Source organism: Podarcis vaucheri, assembly GCF_965113315.1.
Source record: "Podarcis vaucheri genome assembly, chromosome: 2".
Lineage (NCBI taxonomy): Eukaryota > Metazoa > Chordata > Lepidosauria > Squamata > Lacertidae > Podarcis > Podarcis vaucheri.
In genome coordinates this window covers 80,773,743-80,797,675 of record NC_138760.1, presented here as the reverse complement: position 1 = coordinate 80,797,675, position 23,933 = coordinate 80,773,743, and the positions used below count along the sequence as shown (strand labels likewise).

Below are 23,933 nucleotides of genomic sequence, written 5' to 3'. Positions count from 1 at the left end.
TATTGTTAAAGATGTGATAAGCATTTTTTTTATTTTTTAAAAATCACTGATTGCCCAGTAGAGGTGGAAAGAAGGGAGTTCCCCACTGCAACTCTCCCTTGCCCATGAAACAGTTGATTGATGATATCCTCCTATTCTACAAGAGCTCAATGCTCACAGAAGATGCCCAGCAGTTTCCCATCAAGGACTCTATATAAGAGTCCAGGGTATCCAGAGCTCCCACAGAACCCTTGAGAGCTCCCAGGGTCATGCCTTGCAAGCTGTTGTCTCTGCAAGCACTGAGCTCCAAATGAAGCCTTATATGTTTTCTAGACCTGGAGTTCCATAAGTGCCACCTCTCCAAAAGAGCTAACTGATCTTAGCTTGTTATGCAGCCTTTGGGGGCTGGGGAAACATGAGAGACTCCTCTTCTGATTCAGAGGAGGGAGGCAAGCCTGAGTCCTCCAGTTGAGGGAGTCCCATTCTATATCTGTACACAGGTTCAAAAGTGCCAGGTGGGACGAGGGAGTAATAGTTTGTTTAGATACCAAAGAGATCTCAGCAACCAGCTTACTCCAAAATCCAGCCACCTTTGAACAGTCCCTTCATATGTGCTTATATGTACCAACTACATGACAGTCCCTCCAACACAGTGAAGATGTATCAGGCTAGAGAAAACAGAGCAGTCACAAAGTAGGGTACCTGTCATGTACTAACTTTTGAGAAAGCTCTCAAGTTTGAGCTGAATGGAGACTTGGCCTACAGACCTTTCTTCTGCTCGTCATCCATCTGTATGTCCCAGTTACATTCCTACAAGGGCTTTTGACTCTGAGCCCCTTTAGGTTCTGTTTCTTCATCAGTGCTCTGGCTTTAATTGTTTGCCCTTCATTATTTGTACTTTAGACAAAGGAGGCATTGTTAAAAATATTAGAAGACATAAAGGAAGTAGACCACTTCAATATTGTGTTGTTTGGGAGTGATGTAGAGAAATGGAAGGATACCTTAATACAAGCTACTCCTGAAAACCTGGCTGAAGCAAGACGCTATGTTCAGAGTATTGATACTCGTGGAAGTAAGTTGCAGGAGGAATGGGGTTTTATTTATTTAACAAATGTAATATTCCGCCCTTCCCTTTGAAGAACTTCAGAGCAGCTTGTAGTTAATAAAAAAAAAACAACATTCGGAAATAAAACACTAAAATAATTATTCTACAGCAGGACAATATTTCTATCAGCAGTTCTATTAGCTGTATTATAATAAAAAATATAACATTTTTAAAAAGCCTAAGTAAATGAAAATATCATTACATGGTTTAAAAGGTTGTAATATTTGGTGTAAGATCAACCTCCATGCTGACAATATTCCAGAGATAGGTTGCCACAACAAAAATTCTATAGTTGCCTAATCTATGCCAGCACAGAGAAGGGTTATGGAGGTTCTGAACTGCTTAAAAAAACACACCCTCTGCTGAAAAGCAGGTCACTGACACAATAGTGATGGGTAGGCTTTTCTTAAGTTTTTATTCCCATTTGTTTCAGTGAATGGCCCTGCTGCTCTTCCCCTGCCTGTAATGTATGCATTTTCCTTGCAATTTACATAACGTTTTCAGGTATTCTGCTACCCATCCCTGTGAGATGTCTGCTTACATTAAACAGTCAGGCAGCTTTGTGGCCTGGCCTTAGCCCCACATCAGAGAGATTTGGCAGCCAGCTGGGGAGGACTGTAGGCCTGCCTGCAGATTTGCCAACAGCAGGCAGGCCTAGGTCTGGGGATTCCCCACAGGGTGGGCCCAACCGGCCAATGGGCATTGGGTCCTTCCCTGGGGAAAATAAATTGAGGCTGCCCAACACTCCTCTGTTTCTCCATTGGGTCTCCCACCCTTTTTTTTCAAATGCTGCTTCTTTTATGCTGAGACCTTGCTATGAACATTGTTGGCCTCCATATTTGGGGGTCAGGCAGGAATTTTTCCACTTGGCAAATTGGCACTGGCCACTTGATTTTCACCTACCTCATAACAATCACCACAACTTTCTGAGGTTGGGCACTGAGTAAGCCTTAGTCTTGATTGGAGGGAAGGTTGTAGCTTCTGCCTGCCCCTCCTTGGTTAATGGTATCCATGTTGCTTCTGCCCAACCCCCAGACAGGGGCTAGAGCCATAAATAAATGGCTTCACCAAGTGCCTATGCCAAACCTTTCATAACTGTAACCAATAAAGTTGTGGCCTATTTGAACCCCAAAACTCTATAGCGTCTGGTTATTTCATTACATAGGGAGCAACTGGGTAACGGGGTCTTGGCACGTGACACACATGCCACATTTCAGGCAGTTATTGGAGTACTGAGTTTGATTTTCACTGTAGAAAGGCAAGGAACAAATGGCTAAATAAAATACTGGCCCCATAAGCATCTTCCAAGACAACAATGCCCACTTACCCCACAAAGAACTCCCAGTACGTTTCCGAGCACAATTCAAAGTGTTGGTGCTGACCTTTAAAGCCCTAACCGGCCTTTGTCCAGTATACCTGAAGGAGTGTCTCCACCTCCATCGTTCTGCCCGGACACTGAGGTCCAGCACTGAGGGCCTTCTGGTGGTTCCCTCGATGCAAGAAGCCAAGTTACAGGGAGCCAGGCAGAGGGCCTTCTTGGTAGTAGCAGCCGCCCTGTGGAACGCCCTCCCACCAGATGTCAAAGAGATAAATAACTACCAAGCTTTTAGAAGACATCTGAAGGCAGCCCTGTTTAGGGAAGCTTTTAATGTTTAATAGGTCATTCTATTTTAGTGTCTTGTTGGAAGCCGCCCAGAGTGGCTGGGGAAACCCAGCCAGATGGGCGGGGTATAAATAATAAATTATTATTATTATTATTATTATTATTATTATTATTATTATTATTATTACCATTACCTACTCTCAGCAGCCAGAAACATCATAACCAGACACTGGAGAGACCTGTCAGGAGTAAGCATGGACCAGCGGTATCAAATAGTATGGGAAACAGCCTCACTAGAAAAATTAACCAATAAACTGACATTGACACAGGGACAAATAGAAGATGCCTTCACCCCGCTATGGCTCCCCTTTATCACATACACAGCTCAACAAGACAACGACAAGAACCCAACAACAGCATACGAATCAATATGGCTAACCTGATTCAAAAACACTCACCCACCCCACTCAAACATGAAAACAAAGTTCACCACAGCCAATCACAAACAAGCACAAGGAACACAAGCGAATAGCAAAGAGAACCTGCACAAGCGACATTGACACAAAACCCCACACATACATTAAGTAAAATAGAAACATCGCTCCCTGACCCCACCACACTCCCATGGCCCTCTCCACCTCTTCCCCCCTTTTCTTTCTAATGTAATACTCAACAAATCTCAATGTAATGTCTCAACAAATGAAACTGACCTGTAGAAAATGTAACAAGAAAAAAGAGACGTTGCACAAGAAATCTTTAATAAAAAATACATTAAAAAGAACCATTCTGCAGTTTGAAATCCATTTAATAAAACAGTTGCCTGCAACCCAAACGTGAGGTTTTGCATAATGTCTGGAAGGCAAGAAGAAGTGAGCTGTGCCTCATTGGGGTGGAGCTTCACAGCCTGCCACAGAAAAAGTCCTCTCCATATTCCCAAAGAAGTGTATTTCAGATGTTACACTATTCAGATTATCTGAAGAGGTAGACAGGTAGAGGAAATGCAATCCTTCAGCTAATGTAATATTCATTCTAAAAGTCTATTTGGCTCTGGCATATTACTGTGGCTTCTCTTTCATCCTACAGAAGAAAATCCAGAGTTAGTGATCAAAAGAGCTTTCTAGTCACACTCTGTTTTTACAATTTGCTCCTCTATGTTCCAGTGACAAATCTTTTTGGTGGATTAATAACCGGAATTGAAATGCTGAAGAAAGCTCAGGAAGCTGGAACTTTGCCCAAAAGAAGTGCTTCTTTAATTATGATATTATCCGATGGCCAACCCAATCAAGGTATGTTTCCTGACAAGCAAATAACTTTGACATGTGATAAGATTGCTATGGAAAATGATAAATCTTCACAGAAATTTATAGCAGAGGTGTTATTTCAAATTTCAATTGCTGCGGATCAGAGAAGTAAGGAATTTTCAGTAGAAAGGTCAAGATTCACAACATTCAAAGGCCTGCTCTTTGATACATTCAATACTGCATTGTGAAAACCTGTGTATTTCAAAATGATTTTTAATGGTTATTTTCTGTCTGATACTTTGTTGAAACTATGTCAATATTATTAGTGTGAGTCCAAAAGTAAGCCTTTCTTCATTGAAGGGATTTTCTCTAGGGCAGTGGTTCCCAATTAGCTAATTACTGAGGACCCCCTATTTTTCAAAAGCAAAGCCATGGGATCGGTCGCAATCACGTTCAGGTCATGGGTTCATCCAGCGAGCTTGTTGGGACGACTCAATCATAGAAAAGGGTAAAAGGGGAGCGAAGGCAATGCAATACCCATAAAAAGGCTCAGAAAAGGGTTCTGAGCTCTGACCCAGCCAAGCTGCACAAAAAGGGGTTTCCCAACAGCTCCTGCACTTAGTAAAGTGGCAGGGAGAGAGGGAGAACTCCAGCACTAAATACAGTGCCTTCCCTTTCTATGAGATGCCTCGAAAGCCTGAGTGATTCAGCGACAGATCTCTCCATAATCTGAGACTAAAATAATAAGACTGCTGGCTGGCAAACAAAGAAAAGGTACGTACAATGATCGGCAGGCAATTTGATAGCAAAAAAGGAGTCTAATGTTACGAGGGGGAGGAAGGAGGTCACCCTCAAACATGGTTTAGAAAGACATTGTGCTCTAAAATATCGCGAAAAGAAGAACTTAAGGACTTAATTCCTAATTTGCGAATCAAGGATATTGAAGTACAGAAAATTGGAATCTGTTGGAGACATCTCTGAGGCGGGCAGGAAGAAGTGACTGACACGCAAAAACTGGAGAAGTGAAACAGTACCGACAAAAAAAGAGTGGCAAGAGAGATTATTTGGTTACCTTGAATTGGCAAAAATGACGGCTAAAAAAACCCAGTGCCCTCAAATTAAAACCTGGCCTTGCTTCAAATAATTTTTTCAAAACAAAGTATGGTTCACAAATACAACATATGGAGAAGGGAAGAAAAAATGAAATGAGAAAGAAACAGTTTATCAAGTTTAAAATCAGACCCGGAGGAAGGAAGGATTAGAATAGAATAAGAACTAAAGCTTGGATAACATAAGTCCGTGTGCACAAACTTGCGGATTTATGGATCATTTATTTTGATCCAGTTTATAATTTATTTTGTGTTTTCTTTTGTAGTTTATTTTTTAAGTGTTGTATGTGTATCTGCTGTAATAATAAGTTAATAAAAAGCATTTATATAAAAAAGGCAAAGCCATGGACCCCCTACTTTTGAACATTTTGACAACTCTGCACTAGTTACCTCTGGAAAGCAATTTTTTGAACTAAATGTGGGGTAGCCCATAATAAGCAAAAGATTTTAAGTATACTAAAAAAAAACCAGACTAGGGCTGAGCGATATCTGGTTTTCAACATTGTGATATATCAGCAGCTAAACATTGCAATATTCTGATATATCACAATGTCTTAAATTGGAGATCAGGCGTGGGGATGAGGGAAAGAGCAGTCACAGAGATTGGGTGGGGGGGGAGGAAGTGGAGTCACCTCCTCTGCATGGTTTGAGTGGGAGGGGATGGGGGTGGGGGGGTGCATCAGCAGAGCAACCAGTGAAGATCCACGTCCACTGTGGCTGGTGCTGCTTTCTTGCTGACTGGGAAAAGCTGCTCTGCCTCAGTGCCCAGGCAAGGTAATGCCACGGTGCCTTGAAGTGAGGGCAATTGACTGCCCTGTTCCGCATCAGCATGAGGGGAAGGCAGCTCAGATCAGCAGTGTTATTGGCTGAAGTCATCGTGCGATATCAGCAGTACCTTGAAATTGGTTGCCCTGCTCTCCCTTATGTGAGGAGCAATATATTGCTGCGTATTGCTGGGTCAAAATCGTTATTGCAGTGTGATTTCAAAACTGATCTTGGCCAATATATCGAAAAACCTCACAGTGCTGAAACAGTCCATATATCTGTGATATTAGCATGCAAAAATGACAAAAAAATTAGGCAAGGGATGGGGCCGCGGACCCCCAGGGGTCTTCAGACCCCTAATTGGGAACCACTGCTTCAGGGTATCCCTGGTGTATGGGCACATTTAGTTGCTCGTTGTTATCTATACAAGTTCTGTGATGTATTATAAAAATAGTAATTCAGTGTATAGATCATGTGAGTTGGCAAGAAGTGCGTTTATTAAACATAGTCACATGGTTTCTATAAGTGGTCACCTTGAATTCCTATCTACAAGATGAATGATCCTGCTGAATGTGTTCTAAACATTTTTCCTATTTGGGAAGAGAAAAACATTAATACTGGTATCACAGAAACAAGTATAACAGGATTTTTGTTGCTTTTTTCTATAAATGTGTGTAACCATGAGAAACCTATTCAACATTAATTATTGTCTGTGTTTTCATACAGGAGTGAGTAGCATCGATGAAATTTTACTCAGAACCAAAAGTGCAACTCAAGGGAAATTCCCCATATATAATCTTGGGTTTGGTTACGACCTTGACTATGGCTTTTTAGAAAAGTTGGCCACGGAGAACAATGGAGTGGCTCGTCGTATCTATGAAGATTCCGATTCAGCCCTACAGTTACAGGTAAAATATGATAACATTAGGTGACAATTGATTTTTTTTAAAAAAAGGTTAAAACAGATAAGCTACTGTTATTTTCAGAATGAAGACTCATCCACTTTAGTACCTCAGCATGGTATTGTTACACACCATCCCAATCTCCACAAATGGTACAAGATTCCAGGGGTTGCAGGAATATTTAACCAGGGTCTGTGTTTCCTTTTGGGACAATGAGGCACAGCAGATACTGATTTAGACATGTGTACAACCTGTGTCACGACTGAGCCAGCCCAGCCAGCTTTCAGTGGAGGAAGTAGGCAGGGAGAAATAGGATTAACTAACAGTAGAGAGGTGCCTAGTCAAGGGCCAACTTCCCCGCCCTCAGGAATGCAGGTTGCCAAGTCTGTCTTCTCAGGAAGAAGTTGGAGGGGATCCAATGAGCCCACAGAGTCGCCGCTGGGGGAAGGTGTGTGATAGGAGGCGGAAGCAGAAACGTAAGGGGCAGAAATCACATTTAAGCTGGAGGAAGGGGAGGGACTCGGCAGAAGAGTCATCGTAATTCATGAGGGCGGCAGCTGGGTTAATGCCGTCCGGCATTATCTGTGTACTTGATCAATAAATCATTCTCTCTACTTAAGTATGCTTCCTGTGTTGTCGAGCTGGAGGCTGGATTCCTGCATTTAGAATGAAAGATGGCAGAGCATTCAGAGCAACCTATGAGGGTCTAGCTTCCCCTAGATTTAAAGGACAGCAAAAAAACCACTCACTGTGTCCCTTAGTTCCATCCTGCCATCCCCATCTCACATGGAGTTCTGCCCTTCCTCCTCCCTCTCACAGCTAACTGACTCCCAGGACCACCCCACAGCCTACGTCATTCAAAGTTGAAACCCTAAACCTGGTCTTTGCCTCTGCCCACTAGCACCCCAGCAAATAAGGGCCCCCACTTCTCTTTACCTGGCAGTCTTGCCCTCTGATGGTTTCCTTGATGGGTGATCCCTGGCCTTTGTCGACTGCTACTGGACCATCCAGCTAGATGATGATTGGGAGTGGCCACTGAGACCACATAACACTGGTCCTGAAAGATCTACATTGGCTCCCAGTACGTTTCCGGGCACAATTCAAAGTGTTGGTGCTGACCTTTAAAGCCCTAAATGGCCTCGGCTCAGTATACCTGAAGAAGCGTCTCCATCCCCATCATTCAGCCCGGACACTGAGGTCCAGCGCCGAGGGCCTTCTGGCGGTTCCCTCACTGCAAGAAGTGAGGTTGCAGGGAACCAGGCAGAGGGCCTTCTTGGTGTTGGCGCCCACCCTGTGGAGCGCCCTCCCACCAGATGTCAAGGAAATAAACAACTATCTGACTTTTAGAATACATCTGAAGGCAGCCCTGTTTAGGGAAGTTTTTAATGTTTGAAGTTTTATTCTGTTTAATATTCTGTTGGAAGCAGCCCAGAGTGGTTGGGGAAACCCAGCCAGACGGGTGGGGTATAAATAAGATATTATTATTATTATTATTATTATTATTATTATTATTATTATTATTTATTATTATTATTCCCAGCTGGCTAGGCTCATTACTCATTACCAGGGGGGTTCTGTGTTTGGCAAAATTTAATCAAACCTTGATTAATTCAAACTTTTACTAAATCCAGAAATTATGAGGAGTCTGCACCGCCCACCGGCAAATTCATAACAGTATTGCTAAAACAACAACAACCCTGCTCTGCTTTGCTCAGCCTTATAGAAAGGGGCCAAACAGGAGAATAACTGTCCCTAATCTGCCCTGGCAAGGCCACCTCTCCTCAACTCTTCCTGTTCATAAGGACAAAAGCAAAATTCAGCTAGAATGTTAGGAACAACATGTGCTTTGGAATACCAAGAATATAATGTTGTGCATTTCCTTCGATTCAGTAGAGATTTTTAAGCAGAGAGAGGGTGGTTGCCTAAGAGGGATGCTCTAGTGCCTGTATGAAGAACCTTTGGCCCTCCAGATGTTGCTGAACTACAGTTTCCTTCATCCCTGGTCTTTGGCTATGCTGGTTGAGGCTGATGGGAATTGTAGGCCAGTAACATCTGGAGGGCCAAAGGCTACTCAGACCTTCTATAGTGGATTGAGCTAGATGACCATTGAGATTCCAGCTGACTCCACATTTTATGGTTTTATGGCCTTTGTTCAGCATGCAGAGGTGAAATTCTCCTACTTCTAATGTGCAGAGATTGATCAGTAGCAATATTGTACTGGAGAGCTTGCCTTGTTCTGTGTTTGGATTTCTTTATCATTTTGCTTTTCCTCCAAGGAAATTAAAGCAGCATTTTGGCCTTATATCAAAACCCTCACAAGTCTATGAGTCAGATTAAGCCTACAGTTAATTTGTTTATTTTTATATAAGTGCATTTTAAACATTTCCTTCATCAATAAGTAATCTCAAAGTGGGGCACAATAAACAAAGCAGATACTATTCTGAAGCAGGCACAAAACATTTGATGGACCAAGATCACCAGGAGATAATTTTATTATCTACATGTTTGTATATGTATATATGCATTCTTTTTCTTTACAAAAATATGCACTGAAACTAGGCTGTGTTTAAGTGTTGGCTTATTTATTTTTATTTTCTAGGACTTTTATAATGAGGTGGCCAATCCCTTACTTACAGAAGTAGAGTTTAAGTACCCTGAAAATGCCATCTCTGACTTGACTCAAAATAATTTTAAGCACTATTATGCTGGTTCTGAAATTGTTGTGGCTGGACGTATTACAGACAATGACCTAAACAGTATTACTGCAGAGGTTAAAGCTCATGGGGTAAGTGCCTTGTTAGGTCTGGCAATTATAGTGTGTGTGTGTGTGTGTGTGTGTGTGTGTGTGTGTGTGGTTAAACTTTCTTTCCTGCCAGCGCTTGCCATTTTTAAGAGGTAGGACTATAGCTCTGGAGATAAAGTTAGGAGCTTCTTGTTGTGTGTGAGTTCATGCTTCCTTGGGTGTGTGAGAAAGATGATTGCTTCTGATCATGTAGCTGCCTATGATTCCCATTATGCCTGCCCCTAACTCATTCCTGACCAACATGGAACTTGTCCAGAATTTTCACTCTGTGAGTCACTGCCGTTTAGATCCATATTCTTCAGCTTTCTGTCTGAAAACTTACCAAAACGAGAGCCAAAGGCCACTTGGCTAACCAGCTCCCATAGCTGCCTTCATGAACAGCCATTTCCCATAGATATTATGCAGAGGTATGAAATATTTTGAACCCAACCTTGCTTATTTTTTGCTTCCCTTCTTGCTGACTTTTGTCTTTTGCCTTTTATTTGCAAGCTATTATTTTAAACTGTAATTTACCTTGGTTGCTTTGGGAAAAGGTAGTATATAGATGTTGCAAGCGAGCTAATGAATAAAATGAAGTATTTCTTTAAAATGCCTAACAGGCAGAACAAGACGTGACTTACGCTGAACAAGCAGATGTTGAAGAAACAGCTAAAGCTACTGAAGAACAGAAATACATATTTGGGGATTTTATTGAGAGACTTTGGGCTTATCTCACCATTCAACAGCTTCTGGAAAAACGGTATTGGGCGGTGCTTTCTGATGTCACGAGTAAGATCAAAAATTTGGAGAAATAACCCACATCTAACTGAATAAGGCTGAAATCCAATGCAAAATTCCTAGAGTATGGACAACTGAACATAGTAGGACTGTACATACATAGGATTGTTCTGGAATTGCCCCCATTTTTTTAGAAGGGGCAATTTTTCAAGAAGGGCATTTGTCTTAAGTGCAATAAAAGTACCCTTCTAATGGATCAATCTTATGCAGGGCTTTTTTTCAGCCAGACCTCAGTTCTGGCACCTCTCAGGTGGGCACCATTGCCATTATAAGCAAACAAGGGTGAGTTCCGACACCTATTTTTTCTATAAAAATAGCACTGGTCTTCTGCTTTGTGAAGGCATTTCAAGTACAATGAACCTTAAACCCTAAATCTAGCTCTTCAGTTTCAGCCATTTCCTGTAGCCGAAAACTTAAATGCTTGTGACACAGAGAGGTCTCCTCACTTGATTAAAAGTCTTCCTTTTCCGAGGTGGGAGGAAATAGTGTCTTGACCAACAAGCTACCAAAGAGGCATCTGAGTAAAGATTGTAATCTACCCTATATATCCAATGTTCTCTTGAAGCCATTGGAATTGTGTTCTCTTTCAGCCGCACTACTGTGCATGTTTCAGAATGGTTTGCCCTAATTAATGCCATGTAATCATCTTACATGGCAGTTCCCTAAAATACAAACAAACAAACAAACAAACAAACAAACAAACAATTCTGCCTTCTCTGTTCTCCAACCTCAGCTGATGTTGTCAAATATATTCCCCTTTTTTGGCCCACCAAATTTTTCAAAATTGTTGCCAGACTTGGGTGCAGGATTTGCACTTTCAGCTGCTGCGCATAAGAAAGGCCCTCTGTCTCTAGCAGAGATTTATTGCAGAAGCAGTGTGAATGCCGACATCATTTCTAGAATTATATCTTATTTCCCATCAAGGAACAAATACTTCTATGCAGTTATGTTGCATTTAAAACACAGAGGTTCTGTTTTTAGCTATTATGATGGTCAATAGCCATAGACAGACCTATCCTACATGGAGTAGTCTAATTCTTTTTTAACCATCTGTGCCATTGACTGCAACACTGAGGTGGCTCAAGTGTGGCCCTCCTAATGTTTTGGACCACAGCTCCCAAAATCCCTGGCTGTGCTAGACGGGGCTGATGGGAGTTGGAGTCCCAGTGACATCTGGAGGGCCGCAGGCGAGCCACTTCTGATGTAATACAACATATGGGGGCAACCAATTTACTTGATGCTGTCCTTTCATCCAGCAATGTAGTAACGGGAGACGAAAAGACTAATCTGACTGCTGAAATCTTGGACATGTCTCTGAAATACAAGTTTGTGACTCCTTTAACATCGATGGTAGTTACAAAGCCAGAAGACACCGTGAATGAGACTGCAATTGCTGACAAGCCTCTGGAAGGTAGAGATATATTATACCATATTCATTTTATTTTACCCGGGGGGTTGTGATCCTGACTCCCAATTTCATTGTTGAAGGTAAAGATCAAGTTTGAAAAGTACATGGCACTGCAGTGTAGATTTTATTCACTACAAAAACAGCAAATTGACTTGTTTTTCCAAAGGAAAGAGATTTGTAAGTCCACACACACACAAATTAAAGTTTCCTGGCCAATAACTGGCAGTGGAAAGAATATCAGCAGTATTTCTGCTGATACCCAGAAAAGGAAAGTTAAGACTGGTGTTGGTATTTGACTAGGTTCTGATGTGGAAGGTCTGTCTTCACACCTTGTTTGAAAGCAGAGTAGTAGGAGTGACAAAGAACCTGTGGCAACAATCTGAGATTACATCTGGTTGCATTAAGTAGCTGGTGATTGGGTGACATGACTCCTCATATTCAGAACAGCTGTTTGTATAGAACATATCCATCCTAGGTGAATAACTATAAAATATTGGGTTGCATCCATCCTGCTGGCAGAAGGCTCTTTGATCCAGAGCAGAGTTGAATCCACTCCTGCTGGCAGAAGGCTCTTTGATCCAGAGCAGAGATTTCCATAAGTGCAGAGGGGAAGGAAGTGCTTTTACACTCCCTATTCCCTACCACAGGTTCTGTGTGTGTGCAGAAGAGATGCAGATGGGGGGGGGGTCAGCAAAAATTGCACCTCCACTTTCTACTTACAGAATCTTCTGCTGGATCAAAGTAGCCTCCATCTGCAGAAGAACACAATTGGGTATCTTAAGTGGAATAAGGAGAGAGCATTGAATAAGAAATAAATATACCTCAGAGCAAAGGCCATTAGATTAGGATAATGATTTATTGTTATTGTCGTTTAGTCGCGTCCGACTCTTCGTGACCCCATGGACCAGAGCATGCCAGGCACTCCTGTCTTCCACTGCCTCCCACAGTCTGGTCAAACTCAAGTTGGTAGCTTCAAGAAGCTACCATCTTGTCCTCTGTCGTCCCCTTCTCATTGTGCCCTCCATCTTTCCCAACATCAGGGTCTTTTCCAACATCAGGGTCTTTTCCAGGGAGTCTTCTCTTCTCATGAGGTGGCCAAAGTACAGTGGTGCCTCGCAAGATGAAATTAATTCGTTCCGCGTGTTTTTTCGTCTAGTGAATTTTTCGTCTTGCGAAGCACGTAATCCCATAGGAATGCATTGAAATTCAATTAATGCGTTCCTATGGTCAAAAAAAGTCCAAACAAAGCCAAATTTGGTACAACAAGAGTTTATTAAGTGCTCTTTAAAGTCACACATGCTGTAAAGAGCATTTCAAAAACTGAAGGAACAATAAATTAAGTTTCTAAACATGACAGAAAAACATTTAAAAATCAACAAAGTGTACAGTACATTTTCTAAGACTCTGGGGGACAACTCGAAGAAGGTTCCTCTTCCACTCTTTGCTTCTTGCTGAAGAACCTGTCCATGGTCTGCTGCTTCATCCGCCTTTTCAGCACCTCCCTGAAAGACGACATGACCCTCGTATCAAAAGTGTTCGCAAGATCACGTGTCAGGTCCTTGTCAGGGTGGTGCCGCTGTGCAAAAGCCTGCACATCTTTCCACTTCTGGCAAATGTGCCTCAGTTCTTTGGAGACCTGCTGTGGAACGTAGCCCTCCGTTGTCACAACCTCCAGGAACTCCGCTGCAAAATCTTCAGCCACAGGAACATCAGAACTGACAGCCTCTCCATGCCTGACCACGCTGTGGATTCCAGATCTTGTCTTGAACCAGTCAAATCAGCCTCTGCTTGCCTTGAAGACTTCTGGCTCGCCTGAGGTTCCTGGCTGTTCCCGGACGAGGTCTGCGTGCAAGGCCTTGGCCTTCTCACAAATGACGGCCTCAGTCACTGTGTCCCCTGCACGCTGCTTCTCTTCTAACCAGATGAGCAGCAACTTCTCCACCTCCTCCAGAACAGCTGGGCGGTTCTTCACGATCCTGGTGACTCCCTTGGCTGCATCAGTCGCAAGGATCTTCTCCCTCATCTTCAGGATGGTCCCGATCGTCGATGGATTCCTCCCGTACTCCCTGGCGAGGTCTGTCACACGCATTCCACCGTCGTGCTTCCGGATGATCTCCTTCTTCATTTCCAGCGTAACCTTCGCCTTCTTCCCCTCACCGGCCTCTGCAGCAGCAGTCTTCTTGGGTCCCATGGCAGCACAGCTCCTACCTTCGCAACCCCCCCCCCAAAAAAAACCAGTGCTTCACATCCAAAAAATTCAAAAGCACCAGCCACCCACCACACAGAAATTCAAACCCAGATTTTTTTTAAAAAAACAAAACAGCAGAGTGGCCCAATGGTCACAGAAAATCATAAAAATGCAGGGAAAAAACACACAAGCTTCCAGATTCTTGCAAACCCCTCCCCAACACCAAGTCCTTGAATTCCAAACACCCCAACCCAAAATCCAAAAACCCCCCAAAAAGTTTTAAAAGTTTAACTTACCAAATGGCTGCAAAAGAAGTTTTGGAAAAGCTTCAAAAATCACCAAAGTCTTTAAAAACCTCAAAAAAGGCTACCACACCGCGTGCTATGAGTTGCTCCTCGAAGTCAAGTCGCAACTGCACCTCTTCAAGCAATGCACCCTCAGTATTAACGGTTTTAAGAAAAAGGAAACAAACTTGCAAGACGTTTTCGTCTTGCGAAGCAAACCCATAGGGAAATTCGTCTTGCGAAGCAGCTCAAAAAACGCAAAACCCTTTCGTCTAGCGAGTATTTCGTCTTGCGAGGCATTCGTCTTGCGGGGCACCACTGTATTGGAGCCTCAGCTTCACGATCTGTCCTTCCAGGGAGCACTCAGGGCTGATTTCCTTAAGAATGGATAGGTTTGATCTTCTTGCAGTCTCTCGGACCAAGAGTCTCCTCCAGCACCATAATTCAAAAACATCCATTCTTTGGGGATCAGCCTTCTTCATGGTCCAGCTCTCACTTCCATACATCACTACTGGGAAAACCATAGCTTTAACTATACGGACCTTTGTTGGCAAGGTGATGTCTCTGCTTTTTAAGATGCTGTCTAGGTTTGTCATCGCTTTTCTCCCAAACAGGTGTCTTTTAATTCCGTGACTGCTGTCACCATCTGCAGTGATCATGAAGCCCAAGAAAGTAAAATCTCTCACTGCCTCCATTTCTTCCCCTTTTATTTGCTAGGAGGCGATGGGACCAGTGGCCATGATCTTATTTTTTTTTTTATGTTGAGCTTCAGACCATATTTTGCGCTCTCCTCTTGATTTATTAGATTTCTTACCCACCCTTCAGCATAAAGCTCCAGGGTGAGTTACATGACATTAGCAAAATGCAATATTAAAATCAGTGAAAACAACACAGTGTTAAAAGAATATGGCGGCTGATACATATGTACACCTCAGGTGTCATTACCATGCTTGATTCAGTCTGTAGCAGTAGAAGTCTGCTCACCCTTGTGGTGTGGCGGCGTTGGTGGATGGCAGAGACTCTTTCCAGGCCCCAGCAAGGAATCCCAGGATCGGCCTCCTGTTCCGATGGGTGGTGTGGGTCTAAGCCCACACCACCTATTGGGAGACGGATCCTAGCCTGCACCCAGGATTGGCGAATGGGGGTGCAAGCTCGAATGTGGGCTGGGGCGGGGGACAGAGCTCTCTTCCAACCCACCCCCTCCACCCATTCAATTCCCCCACATATCATACAAAGACCCTTTATTTAAAACCTTTTCTTATGAGGCAATAATCAATATTTTTATTTATGAACACATTTATGGAAACATTTTTAGCTGGTTTTGCCGCCCCCCCTCGCCTGTGCCCCTGGCACGGGCCTTCCTCATCACCCCTTAGCTATGACCCTGTTAGGAACCCCTGCTTGGATTGACCATAGTGTGACTTCCAGCAGGCGGGCTGGAAGTATTTAATTGCCCCATGCCCAAGCCAATCCTCTTTCATCTGTATTCAATATATTGTGGCCTGTTTTGATCCAATATCAGTCTTTGATTTCTTGGGATTGGGGGCTAGGGAGCACAACGCCTGGGACAATCCTTTATATATCTGATATTTTGGATGTATCCAGATTCTGTTGAGAATGTTCTACTGTTCGTTAGCTTTCAAAGTACTTCACGGCGAGCCCACCCATGAGGTGGAGTGAGGCAGTTGCCTCAGGTGGCAGATCTGGCCTCTTTGTGCGCTACTCGGTGCCTCATGCGCTTGGCAGCCTCTGCCGCCACCTTCTTCTCCGCTGCCTGCTCAGCTCCTGCTCCTCTATGGCCTCCTTTTACTCCCTTGCTGTGCCAGGGCTTCCTCAGGCTGCCTCCAATCACCTTGGACAGCGGCTGCAGAAGAGGTGGTGGCGGCAGCAGTGGTAGGGGGCACTGAGCAAAAGAAGGAGGAAGAGGCAGGTGAGGAGAGTGCATGTGGTATTTTCCGTTTTGCCTCAAGTGGCAAAATGTCCTAGGCTGAAGTAATCTATGTCAGAATGAATGTTTCTAAATGTTTAACTCTCCCTTTTCTTCTTCTTTTTTTTTCTTTTCATGTTGAAAACAGCTGATGGTAAGTTTTATTGCATTGATCGTTTTACTGTTAATTATTATTTTACTTTAATTATTGAGCAAGTGTATACTAAATAGATATCATGTGGGGACCTTTGTCCCTGGCAGGGACAGATTTCACACAGTGTACCAAGTCATTTGTGTATCATGCTGTTCGTTGCTTTGGATGCTTTGGTGATGGAAAGAAAAGTGCCCCGATTTCTCTGTAAGGATTTTAAGGAAAGTTTTTGGAATTAGTAGTCTAAACTGAGCACACATATGGTTAATATTGCTACTGCAATTTTATATGTTAGTTATGTTTGTGATGTCAGATCTAGAACTCAGAAATAATAATAATAATAATAATAATAATAATAATAATAATAATAATAATGTGCAAATACAATAGCCAAATGATAAAATGATAACTGGGCTACTATATAGGCGCTGAACAGACGAATATAAGGTGTACTTGCTTAAATCACGCTGCTACAAAACTGTTAAAGGTACAGGAGCTATGCACTCCTTTGTATCTGTCCACCCTAAGAACAGAATGAATCTAATAACATTTTTTCATAGGTATAGCTTTAACTGGACAGCAGTACATATCTATTATGGTCCATGCCACTCTGACACAATTTCCCCCATATTTATGTTTCATTTCCATGAGAATTTTTGAAAGAATTCTTCTTAAATACATATTTAAATGCTTGTTGAAATACATTTTTAAATGTGCATTTCTCTAAAAACACATATAAAATACTTATTTTGCTCAAAATATGTATCTAAATGCATGTTTTCTCTCACAACACACATTTAAGCATTTATTTTCATTCAGGATACATATTCTATTGCACAATCGACAAGTTTAAACTGCAAAAACTGTGTCACAACATTTAAAGAATTGCAAAACAAGGGTAGCTATCTTTTGATCTGCACATTGATCCAAAATGTCATTTCAGTATAGGAAGTCACGTAAACATCCCTATGTTCTGATAACCATTTAGAAGACAATTAGAGAAGATACCATAGGGAAAATAGGGTGCAATGTTTCAGAGCCCCAGAACATGAGCCCAGCAAGAGAGCAGTGTGCAGGGTGGGGACCAAAGGTTGGCAAGCTACCCCAGAAGGAGTAGGAAATGTCTCCCACCAGAGGTGCTACCCTTCCCCTAATAGACCCCATAGACCCCAAGAACTCCAGCTACCATTCAGAAATCTAGTAAGACCTGTATCTAACCAACTGCACATTACAAAGACTGACATCTGTGGTACATAGGAACATAGATTTGGCTTTATACAACATCAGGCCTTCTAATTCAGTCTTGTCAACAACATTTGCTGGCACCAGCTCTCCTGGGTGGTATGCCACTAAGTTTTACTGAGAGTAAACCTGCTGAAATTAATGAACACTATTAAGCTAGGTCCATTGATTTCAATAGGTCTACTCTGAGTAAAGCTTAGTAGAGTACCACCCAGATTTGCTCTGGAGGATTGGAGAAACTCCCACAACACATGGGTGCTGAGAGGGGGATGACCCCTCACTGGATGAAATGGAATATTTACCATTGTGCTAAAATACAATCCATAATAATCTGTGTTTATTTTATTGCCTGTTTCATGGTTATTTCACCTCTTTTGTTTATTCCGTAATAACAGCAACATTTTTTCAATGAAACTGTGAAGTAGCATAAGATTCATTGAACCTTTACTTTTGTCTGTTCTGATCAGGAACAGTATATAATCAAGTTACGTTAATTTAAAATTGGTATGAAAATTCATCTCTCTCTCTGACTCTCTCTCTCTATATATATGCATTCTGTTTTGCCTCTAGTGTAACATTTTCTTATTTCTACATAGCATCACGTCCTGTTATTCCAGCATATAGTGCACCACAACACTATCACAGATATACCAGCGGTGAGTTTTGTTTTGAATTGTTACAGATAATGGATAGTGAGATCTGTGGTCTAAAACACTTAAGTTCTACAGTCTCCGCGACAGCATTCCATATTGCGACCAATTTCCATCATAACACAGAGACATATCAGTAGTTCCCAGTTCAGATTTCATGATGAGCCAGGGTTTGAAGAGTTAGGAATGTGCTGGAAGGCTCCTGCTCTCCCTCTTCTCCTCTCGTCTTCAAGTTTCCTTCTTTACTTTATGGTTTTCTCTAACCTTGGTATGCCATGACATTCAAATTGGACAGCATTGCCATAAAGCCATAGTTTGGATAAAGGGCAGGATAGAAATTTAATAAATAAATAAATAATCAGCCCTGTTAGACCCCCATAGGCATTAACGCTTGGGTCGTTATAGGCATCCGATATCATCCCTGCATACCCTGTACACTCAGGTGTCATACACAATAGTTCATAATTCATGTAATAATTAAATCAATAACGCTTACATCATTATTACATCACATTAAAATCATTGTCAAATGCAACTCTCTTTCTTAAGCTATGACTATGTTGGGGGGGTGAATGTGTTTGATCCCAATTAGTAAAGCTATTTTTTGTGAGCATAGGTGGTTCTAGCATGCTTAAGGCAGAATTACATACTGTACTATGAAACAAGCAAGTGGTTCCTTACTCTCTGTTTGCCTCCTAACTCTAATTGGGGAGGAGCATTTGTCAGGGAGAATTGGCAGGCGGGAGAGGGTGGCACCTAACCCTTTCAGAACTACTTTATCCCTGCAAATCTCAACAATCCACTCCATACTCCTACTATTTCCCTTCTGCAAGGTTCTAAGGTTGGAAGTAAGACTAGTTGAGAGGAAAACAGCCTAGGAGGAGAATTTATTCAGGTTAGGCACCTGAATATCAGTTCATTTCTGCCCGACAAAGATTCTACCCCAGCCCCACCAGTGTTCATGTTGAGGACCCACATTTGCTGCAGTAACATGTAGTTCCATCCAAACTTTGTAATGGATTGTGAACTTTTTCTGGAGCACAGTAAGGGCATTACAGGCAGAGATAATTTCTTTCCGCATTTCTGGACTCCTTCTGTATTCTTTAAATGTGAAATGAACTCGTGCTTTCAGAAAATGATCAGTGATCTAATTGTAAATATCCATTTGCAGTCGATGCAGATCCACACTTCATTATTGATGTGCCCCAAAAAGAAGATGCACTTTGCTTTAACATTAATGAAGAGCCAGGTGTTGTGTTAAACCTAATCAGAGACCCAACTACAGGTAAGCTTTTATCACACATGCTGAGCACCACTCGCCACTCTCTGAGTGCACAGCCTGCAGCCTTGAGCCCCATGTAGCTATGAAAGTCCTCAGTAACACCCTTGCATAAGGACATGGGCTGCTCCTCCTCACCTCTTGGTTGCTGTGCAGTCCCATCCAGCTGGTACCTACAGCTACCCACCCACCCTCACATACACACACACATGCACCAGCATTGTTTTCAGCCAGTGTGGTGTAGTGGTTAAGAGCGGTGGACTCGTAATCTGGTGAACCGGGTTCACATCTCCGCTCCTCCACATGCAGCTGCTGGGGGACCTTGGGCCAGTCACACTTCTTGAAGTCTCTCGGCCTCACTCACCTCACAGAGTGTTTGTTGTGGGAGAGGAAGGGAAAAGAGACTCCTTAGGGTAGTGATAATTGTTGTTGTTTAGTCGTTTAGTCGTGTCCGACTCTTCGTGACCCCATGGACCAGAGCACGCCAGGCACTTCTGTCCTCCACTGCCTCCCGCAGTTTGATCAAACTCATGCTAGTAGCTTCAAGAACACCATCCAACCATCTCATTCTCTGTCGTCCCCTTCTCCTTGTGCCCTCCATCTTTCCCAACATCAGGGTCTTTTCCAGGGAGTCCTCTCTTCTCATGAGGTGGCCAAAGTATTGGAGCCTCAGCTTCACGATCTGTCCTTCCAGTGAGCACTCAGGGCTGATTTCCTTCAGAATGGAGAGGTTTGATCTTCTTGCAGTCCATGGGACTCTCAAGAGTCTCCTCCAGCACCATAATTCAAAAGCATCAATTCTTCGGCGATCAGCCTTCTGATAAAGGGTAGTGATAAAGCGGGATATCAAATCCAGACTCTTCTTCTTCTACTTTCCAATAGCTAGATGCACTTGGAGCCTGTTATCTCTGTTTTCACTACAAGAGGGAACCTGCAGGATCTGACAAATGCCTAAAGGTGGCTTGGGTGGGAAGTCAGTAAGGCCAGGCTAGAATAAAAGGATCTTCGATAGTTTCAAACTGAGAGTTTTCTCCAACAGCAATCTGGGGTTCAGCTAAGGCCTTTTATCCTATCCCCTTCTGGTGGAGTTCCTTAGAGAGGTAGTCCTCTGGCAATTTTTTATATTGTATATTTAGTTGTCCATAGAAAACTGCTCTTTTAGCTACCAAGGCTTATTTTTCTGAAGAATTTTTATTAACTTATGCCCCTCCTTCTCTTTTTAGGTATTACTGTCAATGGGCAACTTATTGGTGAAAAGAAGAGCAGTAATGATGTAGGGTCAATACACAATACCTATATTGGAAGACTTGGGATTCGAAATACACAGTTGAATGTAAAGCTTGAAATAACTCCTGAGAGTATCACTCTTCACAATGGCACAAAGCAAATGATGTTCACATGGCTTGATGAAGTCACCTTACTACATCCTAGGTAAAATTCACACACCAAGCATGTTTTAATATATATATATATATTAAGCAAAGAAACACAGATAACAGAAGATGTAAAATATAAGGAAGGACTGTAGCTCAGTGGCAAAGCATCTGCTTGGCATGCAGTCTCAGGTTCAAGCCCCAGTATGTATGGGTAGGGCAGAGAATATCCTTGCCTAAAATCCTGGAGAAATGCTGCCAGTCAGTGTTGACCAGCCTTTTTCAACCTCAGGTCCCAAGATGTTGTTGGACTACAACTCCCACCATTCCTTGCTAGCAAGACCAGTGGTGAAGGATGATGGGAGTTGTAGTCCAACAACATCTGGGGACCCAATGTTAAGAAAGGCTGATGTAGACAATACTGAGCTATATGGACCACAGGCCTGACTCAACACAAGGCAGCTTCCTATTCTTAAATACACTTCCCCAAAGTCTTTTATTCGAGTTGCTGTAGCGATTTGTGGTGTTAACCATTGAATGCACCTGTTCATACTCTATTTCTTTATCCAAACTAGTTTGACTTTGAAAATCATTCGCAAAAAGAGCCTGGAATTTTCAATGGGAGAAGGAGCGACATTTATAGTGGTTTTGCATCAGTCATGGAGCAAACATGCAGTACATCCGAATTTTCTAGGATTTTACACGTTGGATAGTCACAGGTTGTCTGGGAATACCCATGGTTTATTAGGTATGAATTTGTGAAATGACTGATATGCTGAACATGAAAAGCAATATTTGTTTTCCAGAAGTATGGAAACCTTATTTGAGTTGAAAACCTTTGGGGCAAGGAGTAAACCACAATGTGCAAATATTTAAACAAAGGAGGAAAGTAACAAGTTTGATAGATGGGAGGGGGAGAAGGATGGGGGAAATAAGATATTTGCTTCTTAGTAAGTTCTGCTGAGCAAAATAAAGCACCCTTTTCAGTAAACCTAATAAGATTAGGCTGTATATTTGTTTGTTTTTAAGTTTGTGGCCTCTTATGTGGATGCAGCTTCTGAACGTTAAAAATGTAAACAGTGCAGTGTTTTTCCTTAATTTCCCCCCTCTCAAGTGTCTTATAAGGATTGGATTTTTTTGCCTTGCCATCATTTTGCAGGCTAGGAAACAAGAGCTTAAATGTGCATAATGACCAGGTTTTCCTATCATTATGCCATTCATAGTGATATTTACACAATTTTAGATGTTGGACATAATGGTCTGGAAGAAACTCTTTAAGATGTAATGTAGTAACTCAGTTCCGCCATGGCTAGGGGCTTCCTACTCATTCTAAAGAGCGGGACCCTGGCCTTCTGCTTCCCGGTCCTGCCCTAACAGCACCACTGGACATCCATATATTTGGCCTCATTCCATGAAAAATATCCCAGTGGATACCTATATCTCTTAACAGTCCATAATGTTACAGCTACCACTAGAGCAATTGTATTTGACCAGTCTACAAACTAAATAAAACTAAGAAAGAGACCGTGTTCCTAACTAGGGATGTTTGAGAAATTTGTTATTTGTAGATTCTGATATAAATTGACCTGATCTGTAGCTCCAGCTCTAATGGAGACTGGAATTTAGTTATGCATCAGCTTTCCTGCTTTCTGAATGTCCCTGACATGGTTCTCAATTCTGCATTTTTATTTTAACAAAATGAGTTTAAAAGTCCATGTTTTAAGAGAAAATGTATTTAGGCAGCAATGCTATTCACACATATTTTGGATGAATCAAGCTGCACTGTACTCAGTGGGATGTCTGAATAGATTTATAGGACTGCACTATAGATAGATCTGTCTATGCACTAGATATACAATGCATATTTTGAGAGAAAATGCATTTAAAAACACATATTTAAATACATTTTTGGTGCAGAATCTAGTATTACATTAAGTGCCATGAGGAACTACTATTTTAATTCCAGTTCTAGATGATTGTGAAAGAACAATTGCCTCAGCACCGCTGAAAGATCTTAGTGTGGAAGCAACTCAAACCCATAGTGATAATTGCTATTGCTTTTTTTACCCTTTAGGGCAGTTTTTCCACCCAATTGACTTTAATATACTTGAAGTCCACCCTGGGTCTGATCCTCAGAAACCAGATGCTACAATGATTGTGAAAAATAACCAGCTGACAGTAACCAGGTAAACAGCAATTCGGGTATCTGAGAAATAGTATTTTGCCTGCATGAAGCTCTGGCTTTTAATTTTAATACTATGTATTTTTTATTTTATTTTTAGGGGATGGCAGAAAGATTACACAGAAGATGTAAAGCATGGTACAAATGTCCCTTGTTGGTTTATTCACAACAATGGAGAAGGTCTACTTGATGGCATATACACAGACTACATTGTTCCTAGCTTGTTTTAGAACAAGATATATTCATCTTTGGCTGCAGCACTTTGAAGTGACAGAATATTTCAATATTATACCACTAATTACCACCCCCAACCACACCCCAAAAATGTCACCACAGATCAAGGTTTTTTGTGATTCCTGCTTGCATACAACACAGGCACCCTAAATTTCTACAAAATATTATCAGAAGTAGGATGTGTACTCTACAAAGCTAGGGGCTGCTGTTTTCTCTTATTAGCAGAGACTGCTTTGGTGGGTAGTACAATCATTTCTTTTATGAGCACTCATTCTGATTTCTTCTCTTCATATTAAATGCATCCATGATTTTCATCATTTAAATGTAGTGTTGATAGGAAGAAGTTCAAAGCAAAGGTATCAAAGCACTTCATTTTGTATAATCATTCCAACTGTGATTAAAACTGTGATTAAAATTTCAGTTTCAAGGCCATGATTCTTTTTGTGGAAAAGTGGCAAACCATTAAAGCTATGAATGAATGAATGTGTGTTTTCTCTAGCCTCTAGCTAGTATAACAGCATGCTTGCAATCCCCTCTGCCAAAAATTGCTCCAGGGGGTTCCCCAACCCTCTGGAACAGACTCTGAAGGCGCACAGGGTGCTGGAGAGAAGGGGGAAAGATCTGTTGTACAAACGGAAATCTGTTGCACAAGTGGGATGGCAGTGTTGGATACAACCCATAAACTTTTGTTTTCTTTGGTACAAATGGAAGGTTGCACTCCTGCATGTTCT

General features: G+C 42.1%; 1 protein-coding gene across 1 annotated transcript in view; it reads left to right on the top strand.

Annotated features, from left to right (window-relative positions):
- The window catches only part of LOC309526165 (inter-alpha-trypsin inhibitor heavy chain H3-like), a 62,706-nt gene extending 39,084 nt beyond the window's left edge, over positions 1-23,622 (top strand). Inside the window, exons 27-38 of the mRNA XM_082212080.1 lie at positions 883-1,051; positions 3,848-3,973; positions 6,529-6,710; positions 9,304-9,489; positions 10,107-10,246; positions 11,541-11,738; positions 18,055-18,140; positions 19,306-19,419; positions 20,637-20,844; positions 21,362-21,534; positions 22,861-22,972; positions 23,069-23,622. Of these exons, the coding sequence (XP_082068206.1) occupies positions 883-1,051; positions 3,848-3,973; positions 6,529-6,710; positions 9,304-9,489; positions 10,107-10,246; positions 11,541-11,738; positions 18,055-18,140; positions 19,306-19,419; positions 20,637-20,844; positions 21,362-21,534; positions 22,861-22,972; positions 23,069-23,198 (1,824 nt within the window). The 3' untranslated portion in view covers positions 23,199-23,622. The remainder of the gene's footprint in view (positions 1-882; positions 1,052-3,847; positions 3,974-6,528; positions 6,711-9,303; positions 9,490-10,106; positions 10,247-11,540; positions 11,739-18,054; positions 18,141-19,305; positions 19,420-20,636; positions 20,845-21,361; positions 21,535-22,860; positions 22,973-23,068) is intronic.
- Positions 23,623-23,933: the final 311 nt, after the last annotated feature.